The sequence below is a fragment of the Gadus macrocephalus genome, chromosome 11 (genome assembly GCF_031168955.1).
Source record: "Gadus macrocephalus chromosome 11, ASM3116895v1".
Taxonomy (NCBI): domain Eukaryota; kingdom Metazoa; phylum Chordata; class Actinopteri; order Gadiformes; family Gadidae; genus Gadus; species Gadus macrocephalus.
In genome coordinates, this window is record NC_082392.1 from 15,981,125 (window position 1) to 15,996,086 (window position 14,962).

At 43.9% G+C, this 14,962-nt stretch overlaps 1 protein-coding gene across 9 annotated transcripts in view; it reads left to right on the plus strand.

Annotated features, from left to right (window-relative positions):
* The first annotated feature begins 2,121 nt into the window (after positions 1 to 2,121).
* The window catches only part of plecb (plectin b), a 105,241-nt gene continuing 92,400 nt past the window's right edge, over positions 2,122 to 14,962 (plus strand). For 2 of the 9 annotated variants that reach the window (XM_060064951.1, XM_060064953.1), the window contains exons 1-2: positions 2,122 to 2,537; positions 3,875 to 4,090. In XM_060064951.1, the coding sequence (XP_059920934.1) occupies positions 3,883 to 4,090 (208 nt within the window). In that variant the 5' untranslated portion in view covers positions 2,122 to 2,537; positions 3,875 to 3,882. Of the gene's footprint in view, positions 2,538 to 3,874; positions 4,091 to 11,906; positions 12,225 to 14,962 lie in introns of those variants that run through there. The other 7 variants (XM_060064975.1, XM_060064973.1, XM_060064959.1 and 4 more) reach the window with 5 other exon arrangements.

Here is a 14,962-nt window from a genome sequence, read left to right on the forward strand (position 1 = left end):
GGTGGGTGGGTGTGTGTGTGCGTCCATGTGTCTGGCCATGTGTATGTGTATCTTTCTGCTGTTGTATTTGGATATTTGTCACAAGCAGTTGGTCATAAAAGAGCCACCATATTGTTGTTCTGCCTGTGTGCAGAAACAAACAAGGATCCTCATATTACAAGAGTTCCTTTGTTCCCACTATGTTTCCAAAACCTGGCCTCAGTGTGAGTGTATGGAACAAACAAAGACTCAGTCTGGCAGAGATTAGGGCCGAGCTAAAACATTTGAATGGTAACGGTGTTCCCAAAAGCTGTGAGGAAAAAGGACGACCTTTCTCACCTTTAGCTTACCTTTTGCTTAAATTAGAATATTGTTAGTGTATTCAGTTAATATAATATTCCACCAAATATGGAGAAATAACCTTCATATTATGTGGCAAGCCATTAATTTTTCCTCACTGAATCATGAATAAATGCAATAACAAAGCAAGTATGTCGGTGGTACAGGCCAGGTCATTGTCAGTCCATGCTCGTTTGTGGGGGTCTTTCTCCCCCCCCCTCGCAGGTTTCTCCCCTCTGTTTCTGATTGGATCTGCTGACCTCCAGTCCTAATAATTTCTAGTTCATGAAATCACTTTGTTTGAAGATGTGTAATGTGCTAAACTATACCTCATTTGTATGTTTAGTTGTGCCGTACCTATAAGTGTTGTGTCCTCCTCATGTATTTCCCTAGGAAGTGGAAAGTTTCTCAAGAATAAAATACAGCAATCTATGACGCAATACATCCACAGATTTTTTTCTCTATAAATCTGTTTATTATGCCACATTTGTCACGGACAGACACAAGGTAATGGAGTTGTCCTTGAACAGCCAGGGTCAGTGGGCCATGGTGACAGTGCAGCTGTAAATAGGATTATTTCAGGGATGGAGGTGGGGGGGGGGGGGGGGGGGGGGGTGGTCCTCCTTGAAGGGACGAAGACAGGCTTTAGGTGGACTGCTATGGATCTATAAGGCTAGCCAGACCACCTTATTTTGAGGTAAAATTACAGGCTAAACCTTCTTGGGTATAGGTTAAACATGTGAGCTCACTTGTCTGAGACAATCATTTAATTTCCTTCCATGGTCTAATCTTACTGTGCAGCGGTGCATATGTCATTGGTTTGACCTTGATAGATCTATAAACCTATATTCCGGATCTACAGCATGATTCATTTGTTGTTGGTGTTTCACTGTGTTTCTAGGGTGGAGTTAGCCTGGTTCTACCAGACTCTCGTACTTCACTTCATTTCATTTCACTAGTACTGAAGGGAAATTCAAATTGAGCGGAAGTACTTAGGCGGGCGGAGCCAGGCTAGGGTGGAGTGCTATTAAGCTGATAAAGGGCTTGTGGATTTGAGGGGCGATATCTTAAGCAGTAACGGGCCTGATAACCCAGTTTAGGCAATGGCAAGCCAGGCACAATAACAAAAAAATAAGTGCTAAACTTCTGTATAATGCTGAACTGATTAAATATGTTAATGTTTATACATTTTAATATCTTGTTTAAATTGAGTGTTATCCACAAATCCGTTCAAGTTATTCATCCATCATTATTTCACGAGTGTGAAAACTTTCTGCCAGTTCATTCTAAAGGCATAACATTACAGTGAGCGGACCCCGATGCTTTCTTGCTGCACCATCAGAGCTCTCTTCAGGACCACCAGGGAAACTAATCGAAAAGTGATATTGCTTGTTTTACCGCAGCGCCAGACTCAGACCAAGGCTATGAGAGGATCCTACATTCTAACGTTATCCTGTTCTACCGCAACGGCATTTCCGGTCTCTTACGCCAGTTAACTGTCCCCGGTGCGAGAATAGAAAATGACAAGAATTAGACCAATAACGACGTGTAGAATAAATAGGGATGGTTCAAGAAACAACCTGACAGAGCAATATCTAATGCACGGAAGCAGCTATCCCTATTGGAAGTCCCTCGCTCTCCCTTAGATCTCGCATCTAAACGCACTAAACTGAAAGTCCCGCCCTCTCTCTCTCTCCAATAACGCTCATTTGGAGCACCCCGTTCAGTGCTCCGTGGTGAGAACGCCTGGGAATGCGGTCAGAGGATACCATTGCTGGTAAATGCAGCGTTAATTACTTAAAGGTGGTAGGTCAACGTCGTTGGCATTTCTAACGCACAGTTAAACGCCTCATCAAATATGAATAGGCAGTTAATTTACTGTTTGCAGCTTAAGTGTTCAGAATTGAACATTGCTGATGATTCGATCAGGTGAACGAGGCGAGGAGGACGTACAGCACAGCAGCAATGTACCATTCAAACAGATGACTGCGGATTCCGTCGGACAAGTCAGACAATCGACTTTCTCCTGCAAAGGAGGGGCTATTTAAACATAACACAACGCCGGACAGGAGCCTGGCTGTCACACACGGGCAGCGAACGTTTTGTCGTCGATTAGCGGCAGAATTGAAGCTGAAACAGAGTCACGCGCGCGGGAACCTGCAGCAATCATCGCTGTTCAACAGCAAGAGCCCGCCGTGGTTAATTGAAGACATTCTAAGGTAAGGCTTCACATGCTGGCTCTATTCTAGAATGGAGCTATGCCGAAGACATTTAATAGAAGTAAACGGGACAAGCAGTAACATTAATCTTACCAAAGTTCACCTGGCGAGTTGTCTTATCACATGCAGTAAAAAAAGGGACTGTTTTTGCAATGGCAACGCCAAGTTAAATAATTGTGACTAGGGTATTGGGAAAAGCCCTCACATACGTATAGGCTAACTTCAATGTTTACCTTTTATCAATCCACACATGACACGATTTCATGAAGTCCCAAACGTCATGCCCTAAACGTTGGCTAGTCAGGGATCCAAACTCCAAAAGGTAAAAGGTCAATCACTTGCTTCACTAACATTTTCGAGCTACATTTTGTGGAAACTAATAGTATCGCTGCTTACTTCATATCCTGAAGTCTACGTGTGTGATATCACGACGTTGTTGAGCTCTGTGACAAGTGTTCTAAGTGATGGTTAAAAGTTAAAAGGTACAAATCCACCCGTAAACTTCTTTTTTTTTTTGCAAACCTTTCAAGCTCTAGTGTGGCATTTCCAGATGCATCCATTCAACCCAACCAAGTGTTGTGTATATAATGCAAACAAAACGAACACAACAAATAATCCGGAACGAATGCAATATCAAACACCTGAGACATCTAATGCCTGAATACTATGTGACATGATGTTATATTCCCTCAGTCTCTTTTACATTCATACACTTTCAGGGAAAGTATACAAGGTACAGGGACAAGGGGTTTTGCATGTTCATGTTAGCTCTGTGTTACAGAGGCCTTATCTCGGCACTTACCAGTATCTTGTTATATTGGCCTTTCTGGATTTGGCTTATATCTGGTTTCTTTGCATTATAGTAAAACCTAACGGTGGTATTAAAATAACCTTTTTATCTTTATTCATTTGAATTTCTGTTATTATAAACTGGTATAATGCCACGGCAGCTCACAGAGGAAAACCTGGAATGTTGAACCCATCCTAAAAACGTATCTATGTTACAATAACCGTCTAGATAACTAGGTATAACAGTTAGCTGTCATTGCTACATGCGACCAAAAGACAAGGCAAGCCGTTAGTCAGGTAGCTGTGGTCAGTAGTATCCAGAGGCATTAATGATAGAATAACAATGTAATACTGGACATTGACAGGCTGTCCAGTGTTTATTTTAACCCCTTGCATTTCCAGAAAGACTTCTTTAACAGCCACAACAAACCCTTGTGTTCATGCATCCATTTGGAGACTGCTGTATGCACATGCAGCCTTGCATACATCAACCCACCTCATGCAGCATATAAACACATTATCCACCTTTTAATGGTCATTTCTCCAAGACTAGGTGATGGAGGGCCGTCGGCAGAAGCCCAGACGGGAGAGGCTGCGGACGGCGGACGATGAAGACGCCGACCACGCAGCGGCGAGCGCCGCTCCTCCGTGTGCTGGGGACACCCTACCCTGGAACCTCTCCAAACTCCAGAGGGTGAAGCGCTCCAAGTCGGGCTCGGGGGAGGTTCTGGACCCCGCGGAGAGGGCCGTCATACGCATCGCAGGTCAGTGTGCCGCTCGCACGGCGCTGGATGCCGGGCGCCGGCCGTTGTGGTGCCATGATGTGTGACTCACCCTGGTCTTATTTCTCGGGGTAACCACGGAAACCGAGGGTGTAAGTGGGCGAAGGAGATGGATTGCTGCCATGGCTTTTCCTCTAGAGGAATATTAATACGTTGCGGCGTAGGCCACCAAGGTGTTGTTTCCTGCAAAGTACAGCGCGAATACTGGGGTAATATAAGGAGGATGGTTGAATGGAATAATCGGATGAGGATATTGTTCGTGCTTAGTTGGAATTGAAACGAGTACCCATTATTTATTTACGCTATAGCTAACCCACATCATTGTGTGGGGATAATTACGTAAACAGGCTGCTTTGTAGCAACGAGGTGTTTTTAAGTCCAAGATGGACATGGGCAAGGGGGGCGAGGGCACGCAATTATAGATTCAACAAAATGTACAGAATAGTTTGCAACACAAATGATTAAAATAAACTCCCCGTGCTGTTGTTACACAACCTTTATGTACGGATTTCAATATTGCAAGGGAGATTAGGTGTCTCCCTCCTCTTTCTGTGTGTACACAGTTCTACAATAGAGCTAGCACTGAGAGACCTGTTCTTGGAAGTTTGCAGTTTAATGCAGACAACAGTGACCGAAGACTGAAAGAACTTCTGTGATCTTAGGATAAAATTTCCATGAATAAAGGTTATATGATAACAAAAGGAACAGGAATCCTTCTACCTAACCACTGGGCTAAGTTGTATTGTTGTATGCATGCTTGTCTATCCCAGAACAACACAATAGTACTTTGATGCACTGGGCTGGGCCGGGCTGTGTTCCTGTCCGGCTGGAAGGAAGTCAACTCGACCCCAGCACCTACAATAGGTCAAAACATCCTCCGGGGCTCTTGTCCACAAACTAACCTCCCGTCTCTTCCTGGAGAGAGGAATAGATTTATCCTCTGCAATACTTCAGTCTGCTGGTTCTACCTGTCGGCTTTGTTGAGAAGATGTACATCCCATTCCCTCTCCTGACTGACAGTTATAACAAGTTGCATTGGATTAAAGCCTCTGCTTAACGACAACATTGTAAATAGCTCAGGATGGGTTGCTAACATAAAGACTCAAGCAGGGTTTTTGCCGGATTTGAACATTGATGTGTTAAAGGCTGTCTGCTTTTATCTCTGTGAGCATGTGGGCAATGTGTATTAGAGATAGACTAATGTCAATTACATCTACAGCTATCTGAGAGCAAGAGTCTTTTTAAAACGCTGATCAATTGGACATGGTGGAGAAATTACTCTCTCATGTCTCCCATAAGGGGGCAGCATTCATGTACCCTTTGAGGAGTTAGCTGCTGAGTGTTGCTCTGCGGTTTCGGGCCAAGAAACAGCTGTTTTGTCTGCATTGTTCCAGCATGCACCACAGCATATTTCTGTGAGCTTTTAACATTTTACAATTCTATTGTTACATTTTCTAACGTGAATATCAGCATCTACACAGAGACACATAGAACCCAAAATAGATGGAAATGACACAGATTATCACAGAATCTCCTAATAACTAAAATATTATTTTGATAGTGCCATTCATGTCGACTATTGCATATTCCTTTGATACACCAATAACAAACGACAAATACCTAGGTCATCTTGACATTAGTTTATGAAGCAGTGTCCTGAAAAGAAAAAAAACATAGAAACAGCACATAGCATTTAACACGCATAATGTGTTGATGGCGGAAGTTTGGTCATTCTGATGCTAATTCCGTGCTAATTACGCTGCGGGGGCAACCACAACCTAATAAGTAACCTGAGTAACTGAACTTCCTTACAGTGCTAATTGGACACCAGTGCCTGGAAATGCCATTCCAGGAAATAGTTTACTGAATATACCTCTATGGTGTGTGGGTCAACGAGAGCGAGATAGAAAGGTGAGGGGCGAGAGAAAAAAATTGAGGTCATCATTTGATCGAGAGCAGTATTCATAGAATGGCTGGCCCTCCCAAAGGGCTGCTGCTACTGGCTAGCTGCTGGTCTGAAACTCTCCCCGGCATACTACTGCTATTGGCTGCTTGTCTGAAACTCAACCTTGGATGCTACTGCTATTAGCTAACTGCTTGTCTTAAACTCATCCTGGGATGTGTCAGCTATTGGCTAACTGCTAGTCTAAAATTCAACCTGTAATGTTACTGCTAGTGGCTAGCTGCTTGTCTGAAACACAACGTATAGTGATCAAGTTAAAAGTTCAGTAAAATGTTATAATTATATAACATGAACCCCATGTCACTGAATCAGTTAATAGTAGGTGCTGAAAAAACTATTTACTTCTTATATAATGCAAAATAACATGATGTAAACAATAAATGCATTATCTCTCCCCAACCACCAGATGGCAGCTGCTTCAAGTATGACTTACCCTAAATAATAAGACTGTTCTAATTCCTGGAAAATATGTGTAATTTCCTATTTGTTCTGAAATTGCAGAGCACTCATAGTGTGCTCCTTGTTCTCCTCATCCTACAATGTGCTGCCTTATTTTCAAAGAGAACACAGTTCAAGTTCATTGAATGAGCAAGTCTCATGGAACTCTTTTATTTTACTTTCCTACTATTAGGGGAGGAGGAATGACCTTGCTCTGACTTTCCTTTTAGTAACCGCTTCAGGACATGACTTCCTGTACTGCATAGTATGCTTGCAAATCTGTGACTGAAGCACCGGGAGCTACACAGAGCATCGGGCAGAATTCCTGGAGCATCACACTGTTACTTCACCCGCTGGAGACGGTTAAACGTGTGGTTGATAATCACCAGAGGAGGGAGCCGGGTCTATTTCCACTGTGTTTGTCCTTCCTATCACGGCGTTTTCCCATATTTTCCCAGTGAGCAGTGGGCCTTGATTCCAAGCCATTGCAACCTTATTGCGCTATTCACCACAGCACCTATTTAGACTGCTATTGCACCTCGATTGCTAAGCAGTGAACAAAAGCCCAGCCTCGGTCAGCATGCAAGATTCACGGCCTTGGCCTGTAATAGGGCAGAGTGGAGGACGATAAAAATAGAGTTTGATGAAAGGTGAGGGAACGGCTTTAATAAGGCCTTCTGAATGCTGAATCACTTTGCAGCAGATGCACATAAACCCTTCCCCTAAGGACACAACAGGTGGCCGGAAGGTTGTCAACTAGAAGGTTCCATTAACTGCGAACAGCGGTACTAGAAGGTTCCAGTCATTATTAACAGAGTGAACAATATTCCATGATACAATATATGCATTCATTCTTGGTCCATTTATAGATATTTACAGATACTATATATAACTACCCATTTACAATATATTCAGTATCCTATACCTTATGAGCCCAGATTATCAACAGCCTGGATGATTAATTACTAGTATGGCTAAATTAACAAAAACTGCATTGTACTTTGAATTTAAATATTTGAATTCCTGTTATTTAATCTTACTTGTGCAGACATGACTAGGAGCACATTACTTTCAGACTTTCAGACTGTTTCTGGAAACGAGGGTATATCCTCAAAGACCCTCAAGGCACAAGACATTTTTCTTCAAATTATACCTGGTAAATTTAAATCAACTTTAAAAAACATATAACAAACATACAACAATAACATTCATTCTGCGGTTCAACTCAATCACACAATGGTTGAAAGAAGAAAGGAAGGCTTTTGAGAAGTTTTTCCTCTTCATCAAGAGCATATATTTGTAAAGCAGCGTCATGGGATGTAGGAAAATGTGTCGGCTGTGTTCATGGACTTGCATATTCTCCTGTCACCCACCTGATATCCAAGATGTCGCAGACATATTCAAATTCACACCCATGTTTGTCTTCCTGACATGCGTGCTCAGAGGATAAAGTCTTTCCCCCCGTCGCTCCTGCCTTCTGCAGTATCAGATGCAGTGCATATGCATTCTTCATATTTCATACACATACAAAGGCATGTATGTGCATACTTTAAGGAAAGAGGTATGCTGGCCATGCTCACGCACAGAATGGCATTCAAAAATCCAAGGGCTATCTGTATTGATAATCTACCCCAACACTCCGACCATTATGTCCACTCCATGTCCCACTGTCAGCATTCATTAATTTAAAGACGTTTTAAAGGTTTATTTGAATAGTACCAAATCAACAGTTGCAGACAAAGTCACAGAAGCCATACTTTCTTGGTCGGCTACAGTCTATTTTTGGAAGTGCATCACATTCTTCAAGAACGAACTGTGGACACTTGTAAACACCCTCTCGATTTCTGAACGGTCAAGCTCAAACAAATAGTTGTTTGCGGTTTGGTTTTTAAAGGAGGCTATATGAGTCTTTGATAATGTGTTTGTGAAATCCTCTTTGGGGTATAGGATGTTTAGCGCTTTCGGGGTGTCAAATCGTTGGCGTTTAACATCTCCAGGGGGAATAAGGTGCAGAAGACGAACGACTCCAGTCCTTTTATACTGACTAATAAGCCTCTTCCCAAAGGCCTGCATTTACAGCTTAAGGGAGCACAATGGTACTATGCTTTAGGACCATATGCTACGTTTTAAAACCACTTATATCTACTGTACTGTACTCTGTTCTGTACTCGGGCTGGTTGTAGATTGACCTCAACTAAGGTGTTGGGAAACCCCCGGTTCAGCATGCCCCTTGGTGTTCCACACACACACACACACACACACACACACACACACACACACACACACACACACACACACACACACACACACACACACACACACACACACACACACACACACACACACACACACACACACACACACACACACGTCCTAAGCCCGGTGCTTAGGACTTATCGTGTTTCCTCTTATAACGGAGGGTGTCCTCCTGGCTGATGGCACGTTGGCCTTGGCCAAAAAAAGTAGACTGACTGGAGGGATTTCCCTGCTCCTGCATGACGTAGTCCCTCTATTGCACCAGCCTCCAAGAACAACCATCATGGAAAATGGGGAAGGGTGGCAGGTTCAGTCGTTTTTATCGGGTTTCATACAATGAAACACATTGTCCAGACTGAGACCCTCCATGTTTGGATTACTTTACTCCGCTGTTGGCTCGATCAGTTTCATTACTCTTAGCAGTTATATTTTGTGCCTGTATTTACTCAAATCCAAGAATAATTTGCAACGTTTGGTTTCTGGAAAAAGTAAATTATATGAGAAGTTGTGCCTAGCAATATTTTATGTCAATTAAACATACATTTTGTTTGTTCTTCTATAACCTACCTCACATGAATAATTACAGGGTTACAGTTCATTCTCACATACCAACATTAACATTTATAATATCAAGTTAATAACATACCTGTTGATGCCGTGCACATATGTAATGTGTCATGATAACTTATATCACACTTTTTAGAACTCCTCTCGCTACTTAGGAGGGTGGACGAAGGAAGGACACAGAGCTCACGTTAAAGCCTTTTAATAAGTGGTGGAGTGGACACCGATTGCCCAACCTCCGCGTGTCAGGCTTGTACAACAGCACGTTTTGATCGTACACTCAAAATGCCTCGCGATCGTGTTTCTCAGAATGCGAAGCATGACCCGGCCTCACCGTAAGAGAAAGCATAACGTCACGGCAGTATTCATGTGTTCATGCTCATCTCCTACAGCTGCGTCTGATTCGCCCGTCGAGACGCCCCCCTCCCCTGTTTGCAGCCGAAACTAAGCCCCGCCCCCCAACACACACCACAGCATCATCTCCAATGAGTGGATGGATAAGTGTGCACAATCTCTCAGCTCGACAAGACCACATCGACACTGTTTAAACTGGTAGTGGGAACACAAATCAGCGCGGTACGGCTCGCCACGGCTTGGCATGGCCCAAGTGCTAAATGAAGAACGCTGTATGTATTTACGAAGAAGAGTAGGAGGAAAAAAAATGGAGGGAATGAGAAGAATCGAGAAATAGATGGAGAGAACAAAAAAGGGTGCGAGAAAATATGGCAACTAAGAAAAAATCGACAAGAGAGACTTATTTGATGTAAAGCGTCTTTGAGTGACCTCCAAAAAAGCGCGATATAAATCCTATAAATTATTATTAATTATTTATTTTGTTTGACAATGGGTCTGATGTGAGCTTGACAAAATCTCTGTTATGGCCTCACCTTGCTCCTTTTAGAGAGCACACAGGGGTTTCAGTTAGTCTGGCCTTTACATAGAGCCTTAACTATTGTACAACTTTTTTTTTGGCACTACCATTTCATAGCAATAACCTATATTGAAAAGCAATCACAAAGTGTATGAAAGGAAAGATAGAGCTATCTCTCTGCCAACGTTTCTCTACAGGGACAGAGAGCCGTCTTATTGGCCAGCTCTGGTTGCATGTTATGTTGTCCAGTGTTTTGGTCAGCTGACTGCCGAATCCCAGACAGCCCTTGACAACAGGATCTGACAATGACATATTTTGTATGAGCACAAGCATGGCGTGATAAACAGAAACCGGGCCTGGGACACACAACTCCTCACTATTTCCTTCTCATGATCTGTAAAAAGAAAATTATAATGGATGAATAGACATCCTGCCCAAATCGGGTCCTCTGTTCATTCTGATGTGTCACAGGATTAAGACAACGTCGTCGCCGTTTGCAACACACACTTCTGTAGGGACAGGACGAGAGAATGACACATGAACACGATGCTCCTTTTAAATCTGCTACGTCATGAGCTATTTCATTATTATGATCCTGACACACGACACTGAGCTGCCGTTCTCTTGACTGATTATTCCTCACATTTATTCTCGGGTCGTTCATCATGTTGGCCCAGTCAGCATTATCTGCTGAATATTCATTGAATCTGCTCAACAGCTGATGTTCCCAGAAGAAGTCAAGGGCAATGTTTGCACAGAACTTGTGTCTTGTGTGTCAATTATTTTACTTCTTGGTTAACTCATCTCAGGGACTATGAATAGTCTCTGCAGTACCAACAGGGTGATGCCACATAGTGCAGGTGATATGCGGAAACATCTTACAATCATATTGGGGTGGAGGAAAAAATCGATTAATGTGTGTATTGGGTATCCAGTATCTGATATATTTGTAAGGTTGGCTCAAAAAGTGCTATTTTGTCAAACCAGAAATGTCTGTCATCTTACTGGAAACATATTAATGATAAAATTCTACAGAGGTGGCTATTGCGTATTTCCTATAAAATAAACCCATATGTTAGACCATACGTCAATCCAAAACATTGATTCAGAAAAAGAAAAAAGCATACAAAATTGGCATTTACAGAACAGACTCAACATACATATTGTATTGGCACTCAACAATTGTTGTATTGTCGTACCTGGGGATCCCTTCCGATTCCCATCACTGTAATCAATTTGTGATTCAGAGAAGCCAATAATCTTGAGTAGTGATCAGTAAGTGATTTCCCTTGGGTCCTTGCAATTCTATTATTATGATATTGAAATCAGGGAAAAAAACAATATAGTGTAATTTCTACTAATGTTTCGAGTCATTTGAGTGTGTATTTGCATGTGTTTTGATGTGTGTGTGTGCGTTCATGTGTGAGGGTGTGCGTGTCTTTAAGAGGCGGGGCCTGACATTTTTATTAGTAGTTCTGAGCCAGGCAAGAGGAGTGTGTCTGTGTGTGTGTGTGTGTGTGTGTGTGTGTTTGTGTGTGTGTGTGTAAGGGGAGGACTCGTTCGCATGTGAGCACCGGGGGGCGTGCCGTGTGTGAGTGTGAGTGTGTGTGTGTGTGTGTGTGTGTTTTGGGATGTCGGGGTGGTGGTGGTGGTGCTACGGAGGGGGGAGCACTGCTGCTCAGTGGTATGAAGTTAGGAGCCGCGGAGAGCTCACATACACAGCTGACTGTGGGAACAGAGTGGACGCAGCGGCTATCTCTCCCACCGAAACTCAAACACACTGCCGCTCTGGCTTGCAGACCCACACACACAGACTCACACACACACAGCGCAGGGAGAAGGCGAGGAGAAGAGACATAAGGAGGAGAAGAGAAGAGGAGGAGGAGGAGAGGGACAGGAGGAGAATACAGCAGAAGAGGAGCCCGCCGCCAGCATGGCTATGTATGAACCCACGTTTCTGCCCCCCAACGCAGAGGAGCAGGACTTCATCCAGGCGTACGAGAACGTCAGGGAGAAGTATAAAGGTGAGAGAGCTTCAGCTTCGCACCGGTGCCGGCACTTTACTGGAATATGGCAGGCGGCCATGACACTTGGGAATAGATGATGTGAAAGGATGTGAAGGTGTCTCCGGGAAATACATGAGGTGGCCTACACTGTATATGTCCGGCGAGCCTGGGTGGCATTGACTCTACACAGGTGCAGTGTTGTACATGTGTCTGCGGTCGCGTGCCTGCAGCTCGTCTCTGTGCGGTTGATTCACGACTTGTGCTGCATGTGCATGTGTATGCATTTCTACATTTAACTGTCCTGACTGTCAGCCGGGCTTATGCATCACTCCAGTGCTGAGTGCTTTATTGATTGGCACACGTGTTCACTCTCTGTCGCTCTCTCCGTCTCTCTCTTTCTCTCTCTCTTTCTCTTTCTCTCTTTCTCTTTCTGTCTCTCTCTCTCATTCTGTCTCTCTCTGGCTTCCTCTGACTCTCTCTCTCTCTCTACCATTCGTGTGCTGAGTTTGTGGGAGTCCATATAGCTCATGTGTGACCAATGGCAGCCTGCACAGTCCTGAACACCGACCCCTGTGAAACCGAGAGGTGGGGGGCTTAAAGGTGTCATCCTGACTATGCGCCACTTCATTGTAATGTCTTTGAACCCCCACATCCAGCACCACCACCCCTTGGCCCCCTCGCCAGGGCAGGAGACGATAGCAGGTGCTGCTGGAACAAAAGTGAAACCCATTAACACAGCAGGGCCCTCCTCTTCCTCGAATTCACTCTTCACCATACTTGATCCGGCCTTATGTTGCCCTAACTCCATCAAATTGCAGAGTCATTACTGAAAGCTAGGAGCTAATCCACTCCAAAGTCCTGGTCGGATCCACTGCACAGTGTTCTGATTCTGGGCTGTCTCACGTCCCCAGTGGTCCTTCTCTGCTTTCATCCCTCTGCTGCCCCACATAGAACACCATCTGAGCGTGCATCCCATAATTCTCAGTTTAAATATTACTTTTCTCCTCCCCATTTATTTTCCCTAATTCCTTCCCCCGTCATAATCTCAGTCCATTTCTTCAGTTTAAATCGTGTTCATTTCCCCCATCCTGCTTATCTTTTACTCAACAATACATTGAAATTATTCCTATAATCACCTTTTCATGTTTTCAATTGAAGGTTTTGTGTGCTGGCATAGAAGGCTGTCCGTCTGATGTTATCGGTCGGCTTGCATCTTTTTTAGGGTGCGGGTATTTGTATCTTTGGTCATTAGTATAGCATACCATTGTTCACTATCCATATGGTTGTGTAGCTCTGCGCATGTTTGTCTGGGTGATTGTGTCAGGTATCTATACTCTGTGTTTGTGACTGAGTGTGTCAGGTGTGTGTGTGTGTGTGTGTGTGTGTGTGTGTGTGTGTGTGTGTGTGTGTGTGTGTGTGTGTGTGTGTGTGTGTGTGTGTGTGTGTGTGTGTGTGTGTGTGTGTGTGTGTGTGTGTGTGTGTGTGTGTGAGCATATGAGGGTTAATTGGAGCCAGGAGGAGCCACAGTGGCAGGTGTTTATGTTCCCTGCGTTCCTCAGCGTTTCAACTGTGAAGGCCTCGTGCAGCGCAGAGGGCCGGCTCTCCTTTTTAAGGCACACCACCAACAGAAGCAGCGAACAGGAGTCTCCTGATTTGATCTGTTACCGCTCGTTCCCCCTCTCTCTTTCCATCTCCCTCTCTCCTACGTAGACATGGACACACACACACACACACACACACACACACACACACACACACACACACACACACACACACACACACACACACACACACACACACACACACACACACACACGCACACGCGCGAGCACATATTTCCTAGCTATAAGTAGAAGCAGAACATATTCCAAGTACCTTCATTGGTCCTTCAACTTATTTCCCATCCTTTGATATTGCCCTCAGTCTTTATCATCCTCTGTGGCTGTATTCTTCCTCTCCATGTTTTTTCTTCTCTTCTTCTCAGTCTGTCAAGTTCACTGTCTGTTACTTTTCTGGGGTGTATTCATAATTTTCCTGACATTGTATTTTGATTCCTGGGTTCTCCTTTTCGCAGTTTGTCTGAGTGCTCTCCAGTGTTTCCTTGCCGCTGTCTGCTTGTTTCGCTCAAAACGCTGAGGCTCGAGTGCTAAATGTTTGTTCAGTAGGCATTCTAAAGGAGCTTAGCAGGATAATTGTCTGACTGTTGCACAGCGAGAAAGGTATTTAAATAACCACGTTGGTTGCTTGTTTGATAACCGTCACCGCGGTGATAGCAAGCTAAACTATGCGGCCGTCAGCCACAATGCTTTGCATTGGCTGTGGGACATTCTGTGCATCTGCAGTCATAGGTGCTGCAAAGGACAAGCCACACAATAGGTAGCACTTATTTCATATGTAGTCTAGACTCTGAGTTGATAAGGCATTCACTGCAAAACATTGACTGGACGTTAGAACGTTATCTCAGTGTGTATACTAAGTGTGGCCACTACTATAGTCAAACTAATTTAATAAATATAAAGTGTGTCTACATCATGTTTGACTGACTTTCAAGGAATAGTTGTACTATTTAATTCAGATCCAGCTGTTGATATACAATGATTCTCCTGGGTGGGGGCAGAGACTGGTCAGTCTATTGTTTCGTTTTTTTTGCTGACAGATTTTGATAGCAGACGGAAGGAACAAAGGCGAAGACTACAATAGAGCTGTGTTAAAGGTCATTGGTAGTGTATGTGGCTTTAAAGACGGCGGGGGGCGTT